We start from the raw sequence: 24663 nt of genomic DNA on the forward strand, positions 1-24663 counted from the left end.
AAGGACAGATCAACACTGACTCCATATTGTAAAAAATTGAAAATCTCTTTACTTATTAGATCTGTATGGATTCTCATAGTCTGTTTTTTGAAAGGTAATCTTCATAACCTAAACAGGCCTTTCTCATTGAGCTTAAGAAACTAGGCACTCCAGTCTATAAGAAAGAAAAGTATTATTGTCAGTAAAATTTACTGAATTTAATAAATGTTTTATTTTTCACCATTTTTTCTCATCGATCATAAAACTACCATTAAGTGCTACTATGACCAAAAAATTAATTCTTCAGCTTTTTTGGGGTTTTCATTTAAACTATTTGAACTAGTGACCCAAGTTTTAAGCCTTGATTTGAAAAGATTCCTGTTTATTTGTACTGGTCAGGAATATTTTTTCTATTTTATGCAGCACAAGAGTTTCGGGCTTTCAGACTTTAATAAAACTGACAGTGTTTTGCATTTATAATTATTGTAATAGTAAGCTGCATTCACATGCTGAAATTTTAAGCTAGTGAGTAAATGATGTCCTTTTTTCCTAGATCTGTCCAACTTTTTGAGGTCCAATTGGTCAGTGTTAAATGCGAGTAAATTGCACAGTGAAATCCAAACTTACACTCAAAGTAAACAGCCTTTGGAGAAATCAAAGCTCAAAATTTTGCCAGTCACTTTTGAAGCAAACACACTTTCAAAATCTGAAGAAAAACAGTCCGAGATTTTTTTAAATCATAGTAGCACTTTAAGCCTGGAAGATCTGAGTTTTTTTAATTTCTTTTGTACAGATTGAGTACATCTTGCTCATGATTTCATGGCTATTAATTAAATGTTTTGTCAAAAATTATTTCCAATACACTCTGGAAGAGAAATCACCCTTTGGTAGAGAGATGAAAACACCAACTGAAGATGACCTTTTGGGCAGTAACTTGCATTTCAAACTGTCACCAAGATATTTTGGACTAATATTGTCTTGAATATTATTCAGCTTAAAGCAACATGAAGCTTGACATGTGTTTCATTATTATGAAAGCAAAACAACTGGTCCAGGAGCAACCTAAGGTTTCACTGCCCATCGTCTGCTTTGGGACCAGTAAATTCACACTGCCTTAGACAAAGTAAAAACTAAAGATTAAGTCGATCAGTTTTAAAGTAAAAAAGCTAAACTATTACCACCACCCCACCCCCTTTTCCCTTAGGCTAACCAAACCATCATTGCAAGGCAGTCCTGGTAAGAGCTTCAGATATTTGTACAATATCGCCTTTGTTAATGAAGTTAACCCAGAGAAGTTAAATGATTCATTTTGTGGTGTTTCCAGAGAGTATTTATTTCCTTTAAGACTACTGGGTGAGTATCAGAGTATACTAAGTTTACAAACCTTTGCCACCCAGTTGATGAGCCATGTTGGTATCATTCCTCCAGGGTTATCAAAGTAATGCATGAATGCTGAAATATTTGAAATATTGTAAATCATAAAATAAACATGATTACCATGATTTCAACTTCATTTAAAATTATTGTTCACTAACTAACATCGTATGGTATTATCTTGGAAAGATCTTGATAGTAAATTTAAGCTTGTGATAAATTTCTTCCAATGTCCCGACTATGCCACTCTACCCCCTAACAAGTTGCCCACAAAATTGGCCTTGAACCTGTCTTGAAACGAGGCATAAGTATAAAAAATCCATAGCCTCAATTTTAAAACAACTTCAATCATTAAATTCGTTTAACTTAGTTTTACTGCCTTGATCGAGGGAGACAGTGAAATTGGCTTGCAATCTAACTCATTAAACTACCTTAACACCATACACGATTTAGGGGAAAACACTTAGATCTAGAGATGCATAATTTGTGACATGTTACAGCAGCCTGTTGCGTATATTTAGGCTGCAGGGAAAGGATAGGTTCAAAAGGCGAAATTATGAACAAGGGGAGTATTTTCTAAGAAAAAAATTGTGCAGATACTGCGCCTTTCCCCACTACTTGCACTCATGGATAGATGTTACAGCCAACACAAGATGCAACACACCCTCAAAAGACGTAGAACACCATTACAAGGTGTAACTAACCCTTAAAGGGCGTAACACGCCTTCACAAGACGTAACACACAGTCAGTATAAACCGTAACACTCTGTCACAAAGCGTAACATACCATCAGGAAGAGGTAACCCACAGACATGTTGAAGGAGGCCAGGACACATTGCACGCCGAGAACTTCGGTGCTTTTTAGCTATTAGATATCCCTCTCACCTCCAATAATTACAATAATTTTAATAAGTCTGCCTGATGCCATTTTTCAATGGGGAACCCCATGGGAGTGAAAGGATTGTAAACAAAATTCATATCTACTCTTTAAAGACCTGGACACAAAACACAAGGACAAGTACAAGCCAAAGGTCATTTAAAATGAGCATGCAAGCAGTGCTAGACAATGTTTTTGGGATGGTCAAGAAACTTGCTGCACTTTTCCTCAATCACTGAGTAAAACAAAAGGCAGACGTGGCTATTCATACGGGATCCATATACACCAACCTATATACTTTTTTGCTATTTATAGGGGAGTTTTGATTCTTATAATGATTATTACAGGTTCTAGCCCTAACCTTGAATGACATAGCCATGCAGCTATGGAAAGTTAACCATTTTAAAATGGGTGCTGAGACTTAAAATAACACTGTTTATCAGCACTATTTAAAATGGGTACAGGGCTGGTGGCATTGAACAAAGGAGGTATTTTGTGAGATTAAACACAGGTATCAATGCTGTTGTTTGATAGCTGAACTGCATATAAAAGAGTAAAAGACGAGGTAAGACTTTCCAAATGTTATTGAACCTGTAACAAATTATTATTCTAAGAAGACTCCTGTATGAAAAGCGAAGAGAGGCCGGTGTATGGGTCCTGTACAAATAGCTACTTTGAAAAGTAAAACAAAAACCATTATAAAATAGGTTTGGAAAATCTTACAAGCCCTCAACAAAATGTCCAAGTTTGAAAGTTGGCTAAATCTGCCATTTTAAACACCCCTGACCTTTTGTTCCTACCACACCATCTCCCTGAATAATCAAGCTCTGATGATATTCCTTGACTCTGACGACACCACTCTTCTCTGGCGTGTTGGTGGATAAGTTACTCTCAGCCAATACAACTACTGTTGGAATGCTATTAATCTCCAGCTCACGGAGAGCTCTTGTATATACATACTGTTTTAAAGTGCATGCAGTAAATATGAAGATGCAAATTAAGGGGAAAAAGCTCTTATAAAATATTAAAAAACTAATAAGTACTACAATATTTTTATATTAGTGAGAGGTTGGATCAATGTTGATTTTGGTAATCTAAAGTAAACTAACTTTTTCGCGATTAACAAATACTCTTTTTGGTATATAGCTCTTAGTGTATCTCAGTTTTTATCACCTTACTCTTATTCAAGTATTTTGTAGCCTGCGTAGCAGCCGTTTCCTTTCCTTTTCCAGGCGGAGATAGGACAAGTGAGCGAGCGCCTGGCGTGAGGAAAAAAATATAGAGATTTTTTTGCAATCTCTCGCAGTTTTCGTCTCGTCCCCTTCGCGAGCGTTTGGAAAAGGAAAGGAAAACGGCTGCTACGCAGGCTAAGTATTTTGAGTCTGCTTAATCTTAGTAATCTTAGTTCTGAAAATTGTGATTTTTAAGTTTTTTTATTTTTGTTTTGCAGTCAATTTAACTGATTATTATTTATACATGAGTCCCCACAAGCTGATCATGTTAAATGAAGGTCTTGCATTATATTATTATATGTTAAACGTCCAAACCGGCCTGAACCGGCCAGAAGTACTACGTATTTTACTCTGTCTAACGCCAGACGATTTTACTCGTCGATGGGGAACCCCTGGGAGTCAATGGGTTAATTAATTCCACTTGTGGTAATCATCAACTGAAGACAAGATCAGGCAGCGTCACATGGGATCATAATTGTGTGACTTATTATAAGTTTGTCTATGGCTCTATGCACACCTTCTCACAAGTAAGCAGTGTCTATGATTTTAATACTGTAACATTTTTAGAGCCTTCACATTTTGCCAGCTGGTCTGCTGAAGAAGAACATTATAGACAGTATAATTGTGGTCATGGACTTTTATACAGGTTAGCCTAGCTAACCTACTGTAAGTCATCTTTGTTTGGTAAACCAAAATAATACATTATTTGTACTGGTCATTAATACATGTACTTAAAGCTTATGAGGATACATCTCTGTTTGACATGGGCCAAGGATAATTCACATTCCAGTAGATGCTTTTCTCTTGTCCATCTTCTTCAAATTCATAAATTTCTAAGAAAATTCAAAATACCATATTCAAAGTCTTGTGTCAGTATCTTTCTAGCTGTATCTTTTTCTTTAGAATTGGCTGTGAACATTATTAATTATTTTTTGCTTATCTAAACCTGTAACTGAAAAAAACATAATTATGGCATTGTAAGTGATGTTATTCTATTGCAGCTACTGTAAGCAATAAATGGTGCTATAAACTTCTTGAAATTTTCTTGCAGATCATATGCCAGCAGTATGAAGCCCGTTAAACATACTATTTATAGTATTTTCATCTTTTTTATCCTGTGGCCCTAATTTTTTGCCTAGGACATATTTTAACACCAATTTTGAGCAAGTAAGCAATTATAGTTATGCATGATTTGATATTATGAATAATAACAATAACAATAATAATAATATAATTTTATTATTATTATTATTATTAGTAGTAGTAGTAGTAGTAGTAGTAGTATTATTATTATTATTATTGTGCACAGAACTTTCAGCCATAAAAACCATTGTAAGTGCCGATGTCCGATCTCACCCATAGATCCCTTGCTTGTAAAGCACATTTGAATAATGTTAATAGAAAATGTGCTATATAAATTCAGTACCATTACCATTACCATTGGTTTGGGTGAAGTTGTCTACCAGCCACTCTGATGTATTGTATTCATGAGTACTGCCAAACCCGGAACCTTACCCCTTACCTTTCACAAATTCATCCCAGATTTTCCTGTATTCTAAATCCATGTAAACCTTTTTGCACACATCAGGCAGAACATCTGCAATTGAACCCATTATTTTGTATTCATATAATCCAGACACCTGCAGGACATATGAACAGACAATCCAAATCAATTGAACTACTATGATTATGAAATTAACGAGAATTGCAAGAAACGTTGAATCTGCAGAATATCCTGCTCATTTGGTATTAATTAGCACATTGAACTGATAAGCAAAGTAAAAGATATGACTTGCTAAACACAGTCCATTCTTCCTTAATATAGAAAGCAGAGCGACCCCTTCCACCTGTAACCCAGCTGTCTTGAATTGGTTTGGGTCTTGCAATACTGCTGTGCACCCTCAATCAAGCGCCTACCCCTTTCCCCCTGGGGTGGGGAGGTGCAGCACGGCCCCTCATACCCTGACCCTGTTTAAGACAAATATCACTGATTTTCCTACTCTGTTTAAGACAGAATTCCGATTTTTGATACCCTGTTTAAGATTTAACCCAGTTTAAGACAAAAATTGATAAATCGATACCCTGATTAAGACAAAAAATGATAAATTCGATACCCTGTTCAAGACAAAAATCCCGAAAAACATACCCTGGCTGGTCGCACGTCCCCATTAAGCCCTTATAAGGGAGTACCTCCCCCCCTCCCCCCGGCCCTTTTCCCTCTGGTTTTGCACTTTCCCTTCTACACCATAACCTCTTTCAGCTCCTCCTTCTTGCCCCTTAACTCCATTGCCTCTCCTTTCTCCCTACTTTCCCAAGATCCATCAACCTCACAACTGTCTTTAGATAGTGAGAGCCCTGATCAGGCCCATGGGTTAAGTCTCTAGAAAAGAAACTCATGGCCTTGATTATAAACATGAATTTTCTCATTCTGCTATTTAAATCTCTTCCTTAAAAACCCAGAAATCCATGTCATGTACCAATGTAATAATCTGTTCTGACATCCCATAATGTTCTTAAACCCCAGTTTGACGATCAGTAAAATCGTCTGGCATTAGATAGAGTAAAATCTGTAAGTGTGGTTAGTGGGGCTTAACGTTTCCAAGCCCTAGGGATATCCCTTTCTAAGCCCTAGGGATATACCTAGTGAGTTTTTTAGTCCAGGGACTACATAAAGTCGATACAACAATACACAATGTTTGTTTGTTATTTATTTGCTTTTATTAGCAGGTTGAAGTTTTGGCAGCTATTCAGCTGATGTGGACTGCCATAATATCTACCCACCCATATACTGCACAGAGGACTGCCACAGCACCGGGAACTTCATCCCCTACTCTTCTCGAATAGTGTGTGGGGTCGTGTGTGGGTGCTTTAACGTCCCAGAGGGAACTAATGAACATGGAAGTTATTTGTGAGACGGGGCCTACGGTTTCTAGTCCTTATCCGAGAAGACTTGAAAGTCTAATCATTTGAGGATGTAATTACAAAGGCAGCACTTTCTCCTCAGTTATTTAAAGATCCTGAGTGTTGGTCCGGCCGGAGTCGAACTCACGACCTCCCGCATGCCCGGTGCTCAACCAACTGAGCCACTGTACCGGTGCGCGATACTCACAATCTTTTATAGAACTACTAAACATAATCAACCAACCCTCGTTAACACCACTAACTCGTTCACTAACCCTGTCGTACTTCCTGTAGATTTTACACTCCACAGGTTGTTCAACCGACTCTGTGAAAAACTCATATCCATCTAATTTTATGTTGTTTATCTCTTGAGCAACTTCCAAGAATTTTTCTTCGTCAAACCCCATCCACGCCTTGTCACTGGACAGTGAATAAGCCTACCTGCTATATAAAAAGAGTAAATGAATATTTTCCTGACTATGTAAAGAAAAAAGGAGATCGAGGTCATAAGGAAACGTCCCAGAACAAATTTGGTTCCCTTGACTTCATTCTCTATACTCATATGCTCAATTCTGAGCATGTTATAGTGACAACAAATTAAAACAAAAGAGACATTTCCTTCAACGTATTAAACTTCCGGTACTCTCTGAAACTAAGAGAAACCATGAACTTAAATCGTTTGTTGACTTCTGAGTCTGATAGTGATAAGAAATTTATCTTCACCAAGTGATTTTGGAGATTCCTTTTCCTTGGCCAAATTTTATAAATTAAAACGAATTTGAATGTCTACAATTCTTCAACTTTGCGGAACAAAGAGAAAGCCAAATTGCACGTGTACCAGAACTTCTCAGAATATTCATATGCACATAAACGAGCCTAAAAACATTTCCCAAAGTTTAAAGATCTTTAAAAAAAACTTTTAAGGTAATTTGAAACCTGACTCACCGTATCTAAAAATTATTTCCAAACTTTGTGGTATTGTTGAGTTTTGCGACTGTGTTGCGCTTCGGTGCACCTGCTTTTAGTAAGGAGATTCTCCAATCTGATCTTTGGAATGTTATTCTGGTTACAGTTAGATATTTCAAAAGCTGGTCAAATTTTAGCATAAAAAATGCTTAAATCGTTTCATTTAACCCTTCTGCTATTAACCAGAAGACAGATTTGTCCTGTCCTGTCTTCTTTTGTAAACTACAACTTCGCACTACTGACGCGATAATTTTCAATTCTCTTCACAGACCACATTTTCACGGTCATCACCTTGTGTTGTGGTCGCTCTCAACAAGAGGATGTTATCATGCTTCTAAAAACGTGCACAGATGTGATTCCATCATTTTGTTTCTTTGAAAAGTAATCCTTGCTGTCAAGGAAAATAATCTCACTGGCTCAAATTACGACTTTTGGAACACAACTGCGAGAAATTTACTCAACTTTCTATGTTGTGCGATAAGAGATCGCCCGTGTGGTTATTCGTTTTTAATTTCGTCGTTACACGATGCCAGCTTCCTCGCCTTCAACCTGGAGATTTTGCGCCTTCTTTTGCTCTGCAAACTCTTGATGGCAGGATAGTTTATAGAAAAAGTAATGCGAGTTCTAGCACGCCAAAACATCCAGTCATTTTGCACTTGTTTTCAAGGCGTTCGGCATTTTTGGAGGCGTTATGGAATAATGAAACTTCTCTGGAGGAGTTCATTAAGTTGTCACCGGGGAACACAAACTACGTCTTTATGACCTCTTCAGATTCAAAGTCTGTTGAGGATGTTTTGTGGATGAGAAGTCAACTTCATGAAGCAATTGACAAATATTACAAGAGGTAATTATGGTAAAACTTATAATTATTGTAGGGATATAGTTGATTTAAAACTACTAAGTTCTTAATTAAAAACTGGGATTGAATCGGAGGGTGTGGTGCAGGTTGCCGGTTTAGGGTTAGGGTTGCAGGTTATTGTTGACAATAACTTAAACAACCCAAACCTTTACACAAATGCTAACCTTAGGCATACATTTAAACAGTATCTAAAGCATAGAGTTTGGGCTTAATGTTAGCATTTAGTAAAGGTTGGGGTTGTTTCAGCTATGGTGAAACTAAGACCTGCAATACAATCTGCAACCTGCAGTTTACACTCTCCAGGACCCAGTTCCTCAAAAGCCGATTAACGCTAATGTAAGATTAAAAATTAACCAACCTCAGATAGAGCAAAGCCAAAACTTTTCAACATTTGCCGTGATTTTAAAGAACACGGATTAAAGGTGATTTCTCTAGGCCTTATCGTTTTTTTTTTTTTTTTTTTTACGTTGATCAATCAGGGTTGATCCAGTCCGACTTTTGAACCTGCCTATTCCCTCATAGCACCACAAAGCTTTGCCATTTATGGGAGAACACTCCAGGTTCTCCTGTGGTTTCCACTGTGACCAGCCAGTCTCTGGATTGAATTCAGCTCACCTTTGACTGGGATATCTTTCCATTTTCAGACACCTGTCAAGCTGATAAATTAAATCAGTGAAACAATGAGTGCCAGTATTAAGTCCCAAAGTTCCTACCATTCACTTTAGCTCTTTACACCACAAAGGCGCAATGAAACATAAATTGACACAATTGACCTACTGGAAAGGTCAGTGCAGGTTCAAAAAAGGTTTCCAGGATCTGAACTTCGGTGGAGGAGAAGTTAGGGGTGCAGGGATGGTGCAGTGGTGAGAGCACTCCCCTCCCACCAATGTGGCCCCGGGTTCGATTTCCAGGCTCAGCATCATATGTGGGTTGAGTTTGTTGGTTCTCTACTCTGCACCGAGAGGTTTTCTCCGGGTACTCCGGTTTCCCCTCTCCTCAAAAACCAACATTTGACTTGATTTGTGTTAATTGTTACTTTCAATTTACAGCGTCCCCAATTAGTGCTTCAGTGCTAGAATGACTAGACACTTAAATAAAGTTCCTTTCCTTTCCTTTCCTCTGCTCAATGATTTGACTACCGACTGGTAGAATCCTCACTGGCTGTTAATTGAGCTTGCATGCAGTCAATACCTCAAATTGTCATCGTCTGAGACTCAAACAAAGCCAACTGGATGAAAGTTATTATCTTTAAAGTTTGCAGCTTTCAGTCCACTCTTGTGGTTTATGTTTACTTCTGAAAATGAATGAATGAATGAATCTATTCCAATCTGTACCGTCCTGTTTTTCTCTGATTTGTCTACATTTCTAGTTGTTCTACCTTGTACTTTTAAATTTAAATTAAATTGTTTTTGCTTTTCAATAACCCATCTATGTCTTGTTTTAGGAAAAAAAATCGTCTCGACCATGATACAAGAAGAACTTGCCTGCGTGACCACTCGAGAAGTGGAAATCCTGGATTGTTGCGTGATGCATATTTAGAAAAAGAACCTTTTGTTAAACTAGCACAGCTAAGACAACACCATGTGTCTATGACATATAAATGCAACAGGAGTTGGACACAGTCATGGAAGGATAGGCTACATTTTGTTAGTTTTCCAACATTTGACTTTGGAAACTGGATTCCATATGCATTGATGCATTGGCCATGTTTTGGATCAGGTTGTGCACTTGCCCAAGTTTTGGTTAAATCAAAGGAAGGTTGGTATACTTTGTGTAAATGTCATTTTTGTAGAAATTAATGATCATTTATTTTCAATTGGCGACTTACAGACAATTAAATGTACATGAGCTGTGGGGTTCCTGGGTGTAGAATAGGACCAACATTTTCTTGGTGTGTCATAAAAGGCAACTAAAAGAGAACACTGGCCTCCTGGCAGCAAGGGAGACCTTCAGCAACTAGAATATAATCTCTAGCACCTGTGAAATAGCAGATCAGCAGGCAGAAGAATTCATTATAGGAATCAATAGCTGGCAGTCAAATAGCACAGGCAGTTGTTACTGCGACGGCTGAGATGTCCTTTAGGCATAACATATACAGACTCAGTCAAGAATGGCATGTTCTCTGTGGAAGGGAACTTGAGCCCCCACAAAGTACTTCTGCTCCAATGAGAATGTGTTACATGACCTCCTACGTTGCCAGGAGATGGAACTTCACGTGACAAATGCACATGCTGGTGGAGGAATGAACAAGAAGTTCCAGTAACGGTACCTGTATAAGGCACAACCAACTTAGAGTTCATTCTACGTTCAGCTTATAAATGCAGCTATTTACCATCAAATCACGAAGTGGAAGGGTGTAACCCTATTAGTACTCAAAACGACACAATATTTGTTTGTTTGTTTGTTTGTTTGTTTGTAAATACATGTAACACTATTATAAAAGGCATAAAGTTGAAACATAATACCGGTATGTTAATTTTCTTCCTCACTGGGAATGTCAAATGAATTGAAAGCAGTCCGTATTGTTCTTAGCAGCCATTTTACAAAGCTTGTGCATTGCTTTTTATGGGTTGAGGAGGGTGGATAAACAAAATCATTACTTAGGCCATTGATTGCTAATGATCTATGAAAATTCCATACCGTACAGAAAGTTTTTGATTAAAAGTAAATAGAATCTACTTAAGCCTGATAGGCAACCCTGGGGTTTTGTGTGACCATTAAGAAAAGAAGGTTGGGATGTAAAGGTTGCACTGTTAGCTTCAATTGATTCCAGCCTCAGAGCTGATGGAACTACTATACCAGCTAAAATTAAAGTGACTATACCGTTACCTTTAATACCTTTATTTTTTTCACACAAAATACAGCTGGCAATTGGCAAGTGAGCACCCTGCAGAGCTCCAGCAAGAGCTGGATCTTCTTGAAAGCACTCTATGTTACATTTCATTTCTTAGAAAACATTTAGCAATTTTAAAAAAAAAAGTTATTTACTGTGCACATTGCAGGTGAGGTGGTACTGGTTGCACCAAGATTAGATGCAAGATACGACTGGTTGCCATCACCTCACAACCTTATACATAAACATGCACGATTTAATATTGCTTTCTACGGGGATGCTTGTGACTTGCAATCATTGTGGGAACAGACACTTGAAAATCAGAATGATGGAGATGATAAAGAAAGTAAAAAACAGAAGGAAAAAACTAATGAAGGAAGAATCGCATTAGTCTCTCCCGGTGGTTGCTCTTTATTTACCAAGGTACAGTAACTTGCACTGTGTGAATTCAGCCATTTTTTCTACATGTATCATGTGATGGGTTGGTTCTATCTTGACATCTTCTCAGCAAAGTTTCATTGGAACCACTTTTACAAACCCATTGGAATGTCTCATAACAATAATATTTCTCTCATGGAATTGTTTTCTATTATTTTTAACTGTTGTTGGAAATGAGACAAGTAGCCAGGCGTTTTCGGTACGTTATTGTCCAACTGAATCAACTTTATTCAACTCTCTTTGATTTTTTTGAAGCAAACTCAAGCTATTAAACTCAAAACAAAAAACTCTATCACGATATGACTGACTATTGTTATCTTTGAAATCCATGTGGCATAACTTGTCACCACCAGATCAACTCTACGGAAGGCTTAAAATACACTAAATGAAAGACAAATAATACATGTAAACGTAATTACATCATTTCCAACACTATTATTCACTTATTAATGGGCAATTTTGAGTGATTAACCCATTGACTTCTGGGGGTTCCCCATTGACGAGTAAAATCGTCTTGTTGTTAGACAGAGTAAAATACATGTACTAAGTATGGCCGGTTTAGGCCGGTTTGTGGGTGAATGGGTTAAGTTACAAGGCAGACTTTTTTAAAATTTATTTGGTGCCAAGGAAGTGATGCATCTGTTTTCAGTACCAATTTTTTTGCTCTTTTTAACGTTTGTTCAATAGATTCGCCACATGAGCAAAGTTGGAGTTCATGCAGTGATTACGTACCCTAAAGAACACAAACCAGTCAAAGAAGTGACCTGCGATGGTCACCACTGTTTTGTACCCCTCCGATTATCAGCGTCGATGATCTCTTATGATAATGGTGTCCACATCAAAAAGTTGTTGCTGGCCAAAATGAAGCTTTATGTTACGTACCAGTTTACTCCCCAAGAGAACTTCTTTCTGGCTATTGATGGACAGGGCAAACTGGCTGAAGTGGGTTTGTTTCTGTATCCGTCAATGAAATTCATGGCCTATGAGGCTAAATGGTAAGATTTGTTTGCAGGCATAAATAATTCAGTTATCACTAGACAGTCAATGTTTTCATTTCTTGAGTAGTTGCTTTGGATTACAGCAGTTATTAAAACGCACATGTATTTCCTTGCTGTTTATGTCACATGTTTGAACTACTAGGTTTTCAGAGTAGAGAAATTAAGCATTTATTTTGTTTGGTTTAATGACCTTAGGGAATTAATAAGACCTGTCACGTGCTATTCATGCACCAGCATTTTACTTGTGATCCACTTTTTATGACAAAGTGACAGGCTGCCATGTTTTTAATGATTTTCAAACTTAGTGCACTATACAATATTCTCATCTGCAACTGTACCTCTTTCCAACTGAGTTTGAGGGCTGCACAGCAAGTTACAGCTCGCATGAATTTAAACAAGGTAACTGCAAAAACTGGTTTTCACTTAGTCGGTGAAGTTGGTGTGAAGACGGTGCAATTCTCACAAAGGAGTTTAGAACTAGCCATAATTTAAGGCATTGCCCTTTTTCTAGTTTTTCATTTTTTTTCTTAGCCAAGATATTGAATAAAATATTGTTATATCCTCCCTTGTTCTTTTTTGAAGGTTCAATTACAAAACCGACCTAATTCACAATTTGACTGGAAGCGCAAGAATAATCCACGTGTTCAACCACACCCGGATGCAAGGCGAGGAGGGAGCTTTTAAAACTATCCAACTTCCGCCACTCAAAGGTCGGTTCTTAGTGTCAGCATTTGGATTGTTTAGTATCCTTAAATGGGATTATATTGGCTTGTAACATGGACGATAAATAATTTATCGTTGAGATATAGTTATTGTTGAGACAATTATTATCTCCCTTTGTGGTACTTAATGCATGCGAGGAATTATATTTAACAATATAAATATAAATATAAATTTTCGGGACATTTGTTGTAAAATTTCTTGCTTGCCTGTCTGTCCTAGGATTTTCGAACATCTAAAAAATTGTATAATTGCCCGTTTTGAAACAGATTTTTACCCTAAACAGGGCACTTAGAATTTTCGGGAGCCTTTTTTCTGGCTGAAATTTTCGAAAAGGTAAGTTTTGATCCCTATAATTTTCGGATCGCTAGACTTTCAGCTAGGAAATCCGAACAGATGAAAAATATTAGGTAACAAAAATATGCCTATATCTACCGTTTAAATACTAAAATACATCTATTAACAATGCTATGTCTAAGCACAAACTATATTCTCGTTGGGTGCCCCTGATTAGTCGCCGAAGGCGAGGTGAATATCGGTGAGTAAGAACCTCAACTTCGTCTCACCGAGCCTGAGGTGAATAATAAATTGTTTTAGTATAATTACAAAGGTGATTATTTGAAAAATGTGCATTTTCTTTAAAACAATTATTCTCTTCGTTTGTCACCTCGACAAAACGGCTTTCGGCCATTTTGAAAATACCGCCTGGGTGATTATCGCGTAATAATCACCTCGAGTGCTAACAATCGGTGCACAGAGTTCTCAATAATCTCCTTTAGTATAATAGACCATATTTGTATTCTCATTATTGGACTGGAACTAATTTGCAAAGGCTAATACGGGGGGATATATTAAAAAAATATTTGCGTTCAGTTTGAAAAAAAATTCCCGCATTAGCGTCCATTGCAAGCTAGTTCCAGTCCTACATGTATACTGAAAATACGAATATGACCTATGACGTAGGTTATTACTGAAAATTCTCAGCGCTGATTGGTTGCACTTGAGGCGTTTTCTTTTTTTTTTTCAAATGGCTGCAAGCCGTTTTGTCGAGGTGACAGACGAACAAATTAATTGTTCCTCGTTTGAGGAAGCCTTTAATTAAAGAAACCCCAGTGTTTGTCCAGCCGGAGTTGAACCAAACACTTCCCGCACGGCAGTCCAATGTGCAACCAACAGATCTTTGATTGACTTTGTTTTCAGAATTGAAGCTCTATAGAAATGTTGAACTTGACATGTCGCTGTATTGTGTTGGAAAAAGTGACTACTCATGCCCTCATTGGGATCATCTTGTCCACTTGACAGTCTGTTGCGACAAAAAGAGCACACTCTGCGGGGAGGAATTAGGGCGCTGGATAACACCATACAGAAGGTGAGAAATTTAGGGTGCGTTCGATTGACCCTATTACGGAATAAGAATACTTGGAGTGATGATTTCAAACTGTATGTTTGGCGTTTTGAAGCAACAAGGATTATAAAGATATGTTGAAAATAGCATTTTAACGGGTGTTTGACAAATTTAATGTGAATCTCCGTAATCTTCTCTTCCATGTATTCCTATTCCGGAATACGGTCAATCGAACGCGCCCTATCTTTGCATGGCAAGTGTTTGGGTGCGAACGAAGAGTAGATTGGGGCGAGAGACTGACCGAGTCTCTGACCCAGTCTCTGACCGAGTCTCTCGTCTCAATTCTCCGGGCTCCTGTTGGAGCCACATTGATTTTTCAGGTGTCTGTAACAGACAATTGCTTGAATTGTTCAGATAAGAGCGAGTATTGTTTCTCTCTTTCGTCTACCGCACTTCAAATATGTTCATTTCATTCATCGAGTTCTTTTACGATAACACAGTATACCATGCCCAGTATAGATTTAACTATTCACATGAGCCCAACAAATTGACCTGCTCCCAAACTGTGTGGCTTCATAGTTCAGTTGGTAGAGCGTCGCACCGGCATCGCAGAGGTCATAGACTCGAGTCCCGTTGGAGCCACGCGAATTTTTCAGTTGTCAAGAAGAGACAATTGCTTAAATTGTCCAGATAAATGCGTGGATCATTTCTCAGTTTCGTTAAAACGTTATCGATGACAACTTTAAATGCCTCGTCTGTGGAGGCCCTAAGAAAGTGAAGTTTTGATGGTATTTTCTCCGATATTTTTTTGTATTTCATGTGGTAGGGCCACAGGACGCTGGTTAACCAACATCACTCCTCTGCTGCCCTTGTTTACATCTCAAACGTGTAAACTTCAGATGAAGCATCCTTCATGGGAGCAAGCGTGGAAGCCATCTCTGGACATAAGACTTTCAGATCATGTTAAATGTAAGTACGATTTAAAAGAATAACAATTTTTTGGTAATTTTATCCAGACGCGCTGTCAACTAAGAACTGGCAAAATCCATTTGAACCTTTCGAGAAATCCTAAACATTGACCCTTTCAGAATACTGAGTTTTCAGTTTTCTTTTTCAACTCTAGTTTCAAAGCATACATACAGCAGAGAACGGGAGGACCAGTACAATGTTCCCTACAAAATCATCAAGCTGTTTAGAGGCGGTACATTCGACAAAAATTACAACAAAAATCATCACACTCTTACATTCAAGATTCCGATGGAGACGGAGCAAGTCAAGCTTGTGGCGACGATCACGGGCCACGGCAGCGACAACAATGGCTGTGCTGAATTTTGCGTGACGTCCCATCACTTCATTGTCAATGGACATGAAAACGTCAACGTTTTTAAGAACGCTGCTACAGCGATGGGTTGTGCCAACAGAGTCAGCGATGGCGGTGTTCCAAATGAACATGGCACTTGGTTGTACGGTCGTGATGGCTGGTGCTGCGGCAAGGATGTCGTTCCCTGGGTGGTAGATATTACGCATCAAATTCGTATGGGGGGCAAGGAGAATGAAGTCGAGTATTTTGGTTGGTTCAATGGCACTGATCCGCATCCCACCAGAGACCCCGGTGAAATTGTCATGACATCGTATTTGGTGTTTTACGAGTCTGTTGAGGATGACGTATCTGACGCGCATGACAAGTGACGATTGGGTCTGAGGCTTGCACGTGCATGTGGTCCAATTTGAGCGATACTCAGATTCAGAATTTCCGGTGTCGTGTTGTCCTTGTAAACGGCTTAACTGCAATGGGTCTCGGTTTCGAAGTGAGTCTTGGTGAGAAAGATTTATGAGCTGACGTTTTGAGCGTTTGTCCTTCGTCAGAACGAATTCCAAGGCCCTGACGAAGGGCTAAAGCTCGAAACGTCAGTTCAGAAATCTTTCTTACGGTGGAATTAATTCGCCTTTATTCAACGTTTTTCAAGAGACAAAATTTTCGAGTTTCAGTCCCTTCCGACGCAGTACCACAGTAAATATTTGTTTCGTAATTATTTCGCTGCATCAAAATCCAATTTTGACAACAGATCTATTTTTTATTAATTTTTGCCAATTGTTTAAATTTAAAATAAATTGGAGAGTTTTTGCTGGAACGTTTACTTCAGCTGTGAACAAACCGTCCAAATCTGGGTACTTTCCATCACCCAATCAAATGTCAAGATAAATAAAAGAACCGAGTATTGGCCAATCAGGTTGCAGCTATTAGGGAGCTTAAGCACGCGACGTTGTTGAGCCAGAAACGGACACCGGAAGTGAAGATTTCGCTCACCAGGACAGTGCTTTCTCTCTAACAGTGAGAACAAACCGTTTTTCGAAGCTATATAGTTGATAGATAACAGGACTACATGCTTTTCCAATCTGGAAGTAATTGGATGAGAAAAATGTTGAGGATTGCCAAATTTGACAAGGCTTTCTGCGATTTTTCAGTATTTGTTCTAATGCGCAGATGCGAAGTCAACGAAAAAGTTGTTTAAAACGGCAATTTTTACGTTTGACAAACGTTTCTGTTATTATTCGCTTCAGTTCCTTCGATTTTTACAAGCTAGACGAAGTATACACAAAAATAGAATTTCAGCCGGACAAAGAGTGTTGAAGCCTAAAAAACAATTTAGAATTTGGCATCGGCTGTTCGATAGTTAATAGAGGGGAATAGTTTGGAAGCTCCGCGAACATCAAAAGAGCAAACAAAGCAGCCAAGATGTAGGTTGGAAAGTCCACGACCGTGCACAATCTTTTGTTTTGCGCTCATACACTATGCATGAATTACGTAACCAACACGTTTCTATTGGTTAGTTGCGCAGTATGGAGTAAACGACTATTGCGTTTTGTGCACGGTCAAGGCTAAAAACGAGAACAAAAACCTACAACAAAGAAATTTGTCGGGTTTCATAACCATTCCTCTCTATTAACTATGCCTGTTCACATATTTCAGAGAACTTCAAGTGAGATTTTGACATTTCCTGAAGCTTATACTTTTATAGTGACGTAGAGTTCATTGGCCAGTTATTGGGAGGTCATTCCTTGCTAACAGACGCCTCTTTTCTTTTGCGTTCGTTGGGCTGACGAGCACGGAGAGACTTCTGCCATGGGTCGAAACTCACTGTGTTGAGCGTGCGCGGCGGTTACTTAGCAACCAAATCCTCACGTGATACTTCATGTTGTGTGAACTCACTTAAAAACAGCGGACAAATTAATTTGTGTGTGAAAAGATTTGCCCGCATGAGAATTCAAAATCGGTCTATTACTGTAAAGGAATGCGCAGGACAAAGCGGTCTGAAGTCACCGTCAGCAGTGTCGGTGTGAAGAGTGCCATTCCAGGTTGTGTACGGCGGTAGGATCAAAGTGAGTTTCGACCAACGACAGAGGTCTGTTTTCCCGTACTCATCATCAGCACAGCGAACGCAAACGAAAAGAGATAAAGGAAAATCATAGATTCGACCTTTGTTTGGGGAACGCTAATTTTCACAAGTTTACCCAAGGAAAATTCGTTGTTTATTTATTTATTTATTATTTATTTGTTATTTATTTGCCAAGAAATCAAAGTTTGTGTCCTTGAGAATATGAGTCCTATATCATTGAGGCAAGTCAAGAGTAGTTCTATGTTAAAAAAAGTATTTTTGTACATGCAAAACGATGTACAGTAAGTTTTGACACAATTCCAATTGTTTGAAATTGTCAGCGCAAGTCTGGCTTGACTTCGTTTCCTTGGTGAAGTCTATTTTTGTATTTTTGTAACATTTTTCACTGAAAGTCGATCTTGTAAATAACTTTAGTCTGCATTTGGAATCTAAATTAGAATTTATTTAATATTTTACCTTAACTACAAATTATAGCTCATTTATTGAATTTGTAGTAAACTGGCACGAATTGCTGCTACCCATTGTTCAAAAGAGACCATTGTTGCTTATTTTTATTATCAACATTAGAGCGGTTTTCAAATGAGTGTCGTAAAACCAAAACCATAGTAATTACTTTAACCAATCAAAAAGGACGGAGACAATCCAGTAAACCAATCAAAACTCGAAGTAATTACTCGTAGCCGACACAAAAGGCGGGAAAATGTGCACGCGCGAGCCACAATTGGTTTTGGTTTCACTTCTGATTGGTTAAAAAAGTGGCGCGAAAACTTTGAACCAATCACTGAGTGAAATAGATGCAAAACCAAAGTAATTCGCTATTTACTTTCGACACTCAATTGAAAACCGCTCTATGATTGTTAACTGCCATAAGATATTAATCGTTCTCTGAGTGCATTTTAGGTGGTGTGCAACTCATCTCCAGAGGTGCAGGGATGGCGCAGTGGTGAGAGCACTCGCCTCCCACCAATGTGGCCCGGGTTCGATTCCCAGACTCGGCGTCATATGTGGGTTGAGTTTGTTGGTTCTCTACTCTGCACCGAGAGGTTTTCTCCGGGTACTCTGGTTTTCCCCTCTCCTCAAAAACCAAAATTTGTTTTGATTTGCGTTAACTTGTTAAGTAATGATCCGTGTAAGGTGGATAGCAATTTCCTTTGTTATGCGGCAACGGGGCTTTCCCCTCATAGGAATGTTATCATTTTTACACAGAGAATGCATAAACCTACAGGAAGGCAGTTAACGCAATAAAATTCATTTACAGCCCACTTTGAAAGGGTGTTTTTTTGTGTTAAAAGATTTTGACCAATCACAAGAGTTGAAAACAAAAGCCAAGAAACGTTTACAATTTTACATGTTCCCCACATACGATTTCTGTGGAATTCATTTAAACTGAGACCAGATGAAAGATGGAAGATGGTTGGAAAATAAGGATGAATATAATACTGCTTTATGAAGTTTTGTTAACCGTTTGCTGTTTAAGCCAATCAGAAGTAAGTACAGACAATAGAAAAGTTATCACCTTTTTGCATACCAATTGAATTCCAACATGTTCGTTGCCGTTGTTGCTATCGTTCTTATCTGGACCGTTTCTTAATTTCAATTGACAGTGTCCCCGATTAGTGCTCTACGGCGCTAGAAGATTAGACAAATAAAGTTCCTTTCCTTTTTTTAGACACAGGTAACAATGATGTACTGTTCGATTGCTGGTAGACAAACAAGGGAGCTAATGAGAGATCTCTTTGTTTTCGTCCACCAACAACACGGTGTCGATGACGTAACGTGAAAATCGTCTAATGGAAAAATGTCACCTTAAAATCTCACGCCGTTTTTCAACCAATTACAAACAAAGCCAATTGCCACTGGAATTCGAAGAAACTGTGCCGCACAATAATACCGATGAATTTAAAATGAAAGTTCAAATTAGCGCTGAAGAAGTTTAAAAGAGAACCAAACTTCTTGGGCGCGAATTTGAACTTTAATTTTAAGGACGTTAGCGCCCATTGATACTGCGCATTTTTTTGCGCATGTCACGCACATGTCATGCATCGCAGACACGAAGGTAAACACGATGCTAAAGGCGCAAACAGTTTCCACAGGAATGGAACGTGAAAGCGTGTGGCATCACGGGAAAGCTGTGAACCCAGTGGCCCGTTTCTCGAAAGTCCCTATAACTTTTCGGGCCCGAAAAGCCATTTGTAAAACTGCCAACCGCTTGTTTTGGAAAGCCGATCTTTTAACATGTTTTCAAGGTGACAAAAGGGAAATGACTGTGAAGTTTGACGACTTAAATCCTCTCCGTTCTTGAAATACGTAAAGTTTCGGGACCTTCGAGAAACGGGCCCCAGGTCTTCTCGGAAATGTTACGCAATGACGTGAATCGCTTTGAGAACTTCGCAGCGATTTTACTCTCTTGAATGCTCGGTGAGCCCCATTTTTCTTTCCGTAGATCACTTCCTTTCCTGATTTTGACCATTTTAACAAAAAACAAAAACAATCTGTACGTGAGAAGTTACAAATATTTTATGCTCTCGTGCGACCGAAGTTTTCTTTCTTAGACTAATATGTATCGTTTTTCAAGGTCTATTTCACCACAGAAAAAGACAGCTGCAAACGTTTATTTACCGGTAGTTGATTAGTTATGTTGAATTGAGTACGTTTACCTGATCTAAATTTCACTAACGTAGCTTTTTTATTCCTGACAGTTGTAAGCTAAGATCGTATTAAAATAACGCAATCCTCTAAAAGTGCACCTCATGATCTCGAAAACAAGAACGGCGACCCCCCATGTTTTTGCATTTTTGGCAAAAGTAGATCATTACCTTTCATCGTGGCAAGTTTAAAAAAAATCTGTGCGTGGGAACATTTTGGGCGCGAACGTCCTTAAATTCAATTGCCATTTGCACGAGCACATTTTCTCGCGCTTTGAAGAAATTACGTGTGTTTGCTTTGAATTCTGATTGGTTTTCCTCGCGCTTTTTTACATTTGCTTAAAGATGATCAGAGAAATAACTATTATTTACACTTAACCGCCTCAGACCTTAAATTCATCTATGGGACCCGGCTTGGTGCACTTGCTTCGAGACCCAAAAATTTTTGTAAAGGAAGCTATGAATTGGTTTGTCAATCGATTCTACACTGTATGGAAAACATTCAACTTCCTATGTTTCCGCAGAAAGAAAATTTCGTGTAGGTGATGTTTTCGTTAAAAAATAGCGTTGAATAATGACGTAGTAGTGTATCTTGTGGAGGAAAGAACAAATAAAAGTCGCTTTTGGTAACCGACGGATACATCCAAGGAAATTCGCTTCCAGGCTTCCAGCATTTCAGGCTCCCAATATTCCTCTTCCGAATTCAAACATTCAAGCCCTTTTTTCATTGTGAATCCTTACAAGTGTGATTTTTGGGCGATGTAGCAGCAGCTCTCGTAACTTATGTGACTGGCAAGCTACCGTAGCCTAAAAAAAAAACCCAATGACTTACGCTTGAAAACAATAGAAGCTGCTTACAATACCAAACAATGGCAGGTTACGAGAGCTGCAACACTATTGGATTTTGATTTTTTTTGGGTGATGATTAGTGCTAGTATTCATATGATATGCAAAGTGTTTTTGCGACTGGATTCGCTTTCAAAACGAGGCTACATTGGCCTCTTGCTAATCACCTCGAATAGAATTAGTGTCCTTATCGGTTTTAGTCACTGCATTGAGTTTTCTGTATTCCATGATCTTATTTTTAACTATTGCCACTCTTTCCTTCAAATTCAGCACGTCAATGAGAGTGTAAGGAATTGCGTTTTCTTGTAAAATAGCCTCCATTTTGTTCGTGTACTCCAGCAACTCGTCCATCTTGGGAGAGAGACGAATGTCATCGGCTTGCAGACATTCTGGGAACGGTCGCACAACGAATACTAAGGAATTCCTATACCTGACGACAAAAAGAATTAAAGGCACGTTTTGAAAAACGACAGAATGAGATATTACTTCTTCAGTAATGGTTATTATGAACTATTAATAATTTATGAGGGTGATAATTCACCTGGGGGACACCCAACAGAAAAGCAGTATTGCTTCACATGTGCAATCCCGCAAGTCCTAATACAGCTTAAATATTACTCTAATTCGTGTTAGCATTACTACAGAGAATAATTAATTCTATAATTTTATCAATTCAAAGATCAGTCAAATCCAGCACTATCGCAAGGTACGGTTCAATGCAATAAATTTGTAGAGCCCCAATAAAACTGGTCAGCGTTCGACACATACGCGGACGTTCATTAATTAACCCTTTCACTCCCAATAGTGACACTTATAGATTTTACTCTGTCTAACGCCAGACGATTTTACTCGTCAATGGTGAACCCCACGGGAGTGAAAGGGTTTACACACACTTACACACGTGTTCTTCAGAACAAATTATCTCTACATTTAATTAACCATTCGAACAATATACATCAATCCCGAATGGTCGCTTAACACCTTGTACTTACAAGATAACATTGACGTTCTTGGATAAGCCATTACGTTTATAACGTTAACTTAATTATGGATTAAAGATGGGTGAGTGTGTATGGGAGTGTATATAGTCTATATATGCCCCAGTTATAAGATGTTTGGCGTAGTTTGAAGTTATTCACCGTATCCATATTTTTATTATCTTCAGCCGGAGCCTCCCCACGGAGACGTCCTTAGGGCTTCGTCACACGTTCCTCCCCGACGAACGTCTACCGAAACGAAAAGCCACTTCCGTTCAACGACTGTTTGCCCACTATTCAAAGTAACCAATCAGCATTGACTAATTGAGTGGTGCGTATCCAATCACATGCTGCAAAAGAATCTCATACAAAACACGAGTTTGCCTGGTTTTTCGTTTCAGCAGCAGACGCTAGTGGGGGAGGAACGCGTGACGAAGCCCTAAGAACGTCTGCGTGGAAGGCTAACTTGGCTTAAGCGTCAACCCTTTCCCGAGTTGCTTAATATTTAGAACGACTCCCTTAGGACATTCAGCACTCCCACTGTTTGCAAAGCCAATCAAAACAGAGCTATCTCAGCGTCAAGGGAAATATAATACTTTTCGCACGAAGAAACCTGTCCCTAGGGAAAGGGTTGACTCAAGGAATTAGTGGAGATAGAAGCTCGTGACACTTCTAAACTTCTTAATATACGCTCACCCATTACATGCAGTCTATTCATATTAAATATCTCTTAAAAATTGGATGGATGAAGGTAAGAAGGATTCGTGGGCTGATGTTTCAAGCTTTTGCTCTTCGCCATTCGCTCTGTCGAAAACCAAGATTTTGTCTACAATAGCCCGAATTTCAATGTCAAAGTTTATTGAGCACGCTTCAGTTAGTCATACAATGCAAAATGTTGCAAAATATAAAGCTGATTACAGATACAGATCATTCAAGTGACACGTGAAGGTTTGTGGCTTCACGAAACGCTCGCGTGACGACACCAAGAACCGTAACGGCTGCATAGTATGAGCCTAACATCCCTCCAAAGCAAATGAATTGAAAATACTAAAGAACAAACAAACAAACTTTAAGTTTCATTTTCCATTGATTTGAATGGTAAGGGCACATTTGCCTAATCAGAAGCCGAATGAAAACTGTGATCTTAAACTGTAATAGCTTTCCACCTGAGTTTCTTCAAAGTTCCTTGAAATTTAAAGTTCTTGAATATCCATTAATTAAAAGAAAGTTTTAAGTTCGGCTGGAGCTCCAAGAAGTTCCCTGAATCATTAAAAGTTTTACGGTATTAATATAAATTCAGAAAAAAATATGAACTCTCGCTCTCTCCCATTCACGGTTCTATTGATTCGATAAATAAATGGAAGGGCTAAATTTGCATATCATTCTATTATATTTAATACCTGTTTCACACTCACCTGATTATACTCTCTTTACAAGTCGGCAGATCTAAAAGCTTCTTCATGCTATCTTCTCCCAAGTAAACTAATGCATAAACCAGCGGATCTATTCCTCTATCAGCAATGTAAGATTTTCCATTCTTCGAATTGCGCTCCTCAACAGCGCTCTGTGCTTCTAAAATCTGAACTTGAAGTTCCTCGAACCTTTGTGGGTTGATGTTTGGATCAAAATCGTCGCGACGTAAATCTAAATCTTTTATAACTTTTCTAGCAACCTCGGCCTCCACATATAGGTTTAGTTCTTTTCCAACTTCGTTTACCAACGTAGTTTTGCCAGTGCTGTGGGCTCCACAAATAAAGACACGAAGCATACCGCTTATTGAAAATATGGTTGACGATTATTTGTTGTCGACGACAGTTTTTCAAGTGTGGTTCTTATACCTTCCTTGAGTAACATCAAAGTCCATTCTTTTTTAAAAGTCTACTTTAGCGCTAACTTTTCTTCTCTTTAGAAGAACAAACAAATTGTCGGCAACAAATTGTCGGCTATGATTGAAACTCTCTTAAAAAACGGTTTTCTTCGGTGGGAATTCGAAATGTATTTCATTTGTTTCGGTTGAAGGTTTAAAAGGCATCTTAAAATAGGCAATGAATCACTTGACTGAGGACAATCGCTTTGGGGTAGGGGGGGGGGGGGTGGGAGTGAGAAGTAGGGTTCCTCAGTTTCTCAGTCAACATCATAAGTAAAAAAAATTCAGAGCAAAAAAATATATATTGACCTTTTTTCTGTGAAGCTACGATATAGAAAAATATAACAGCACTACCATTCGGAAAACAGAAGAACAGGTATTAAGCCATGGAAAAATTTTCCCCAGCCA

The 24663-nt window shown here is 38.5% G+C and overlaps 3 protein-coding genes across 4 annotated transcripts; 1 reads left to right on the top strand and 2 right to left on the bottom strand.

The window, feature by feature from the left end:
* Nucleotides 1–14: 14 nt before the first annotated feature.
* On the bottom strand, nucleotides 15–7443 carry LOC137968039 (phosphatidylcholine transfer protein-like). 2 transcript variants are annotated; one of them, XM_068814657.1, is made up of 7 exons: nucleotides 7309–7443; nucleotides 6639–6804; nucleotides 4985–5102; nucleotides 4213–4295; nucleotides 3018–3189; nucleotides 1364–1431; nucleotides 15–154 (listed from the first exon to the last, which is right to left on the bottom strand). In XM_068814657.1, exons 2-7 carry the CDS (start codon nucleotides 6768–6770, stop codon nucleotides 74–76), a joined length of 654 nt encoding a protein of 217 aa, XP_068670758.1. In that variant the 5' UTR covers nucleotides 6771–6804; nucleotides 7309–7443; the 3' UTR covers nucleotides 15–73. The 2 variants fall into 2 exon arrangements, with proteins under 2 accessions (XP_068670758.1, XP_068670757.1); XM_068814656.1 differs by having other exon boundaries at nucleotides 6639–6807; nucleotides 7309–7409.
* On the top strand, nucleotides 5174–19182 carry LOC137968032 (uncharacterized). The gene is made up of 9 exons (XM_068814645.1): nucleotides 5174–6556; nucleotides 7599–8173; nucleotides 9633–9946; nucleotides 11191–11444; nucleotides 12147–12454; nucleotides 13040–13167; nucleotides 14378–14546; nucleotides 15349–15491; nucleotides 15646–19182. Exons 2-9 carry the CDS (start codon nucleotides 7797–7799, stop codon nucleotides 16209–16211), a joined length of 2259 nt encoding a protein of 752 aa, XP_068670746.1. The 5' UTR covers nucleotides 5174–6556; nucleotides 7599–7796; the 3' UTR covers nucleotides 16212–19182.
* Nucleotides 19183–20516: 1334 nt separating this feature from the next.
* LOC137968042 (uncharacterized) lies at nucleotides 20517–24401 on the bottom strand. Its single transcript, XM_068814661.1, has 2 exons — nucleotides 23804–24401; nucleotides 20517–21841 (listed from the first exon to the last, which is right to left on the bottom strand). Exons 1-2 carry the CDS (start codon nucleotides 24154–24156, stop codon nucleotides 21571–21573), a joined length of 624 nt encoding a protein of 207 aa, XP_068670762.1. The 5' UTR covers nucleotides 24157–24401; the 3' UTR covers nucleotides 20517–21570.
* Nucleotides 24402–24663: the final 262 nt, after the last annotated feature.

This window comes from Montipora foliosa, chromosome 8 (assembly GCF_036669935.1).
Source record: "Montipora foliosa isolate CH-2021 chromosome 8, ASM3666993v2, whole genome shotgun sequence".
Classification (NCBI taxonomy): Eukaryota; Metazoa; Cnidaria; class Anthozoa; order Scleractinia; family Acroporidae; genus Montipora; species Montipora foliosa.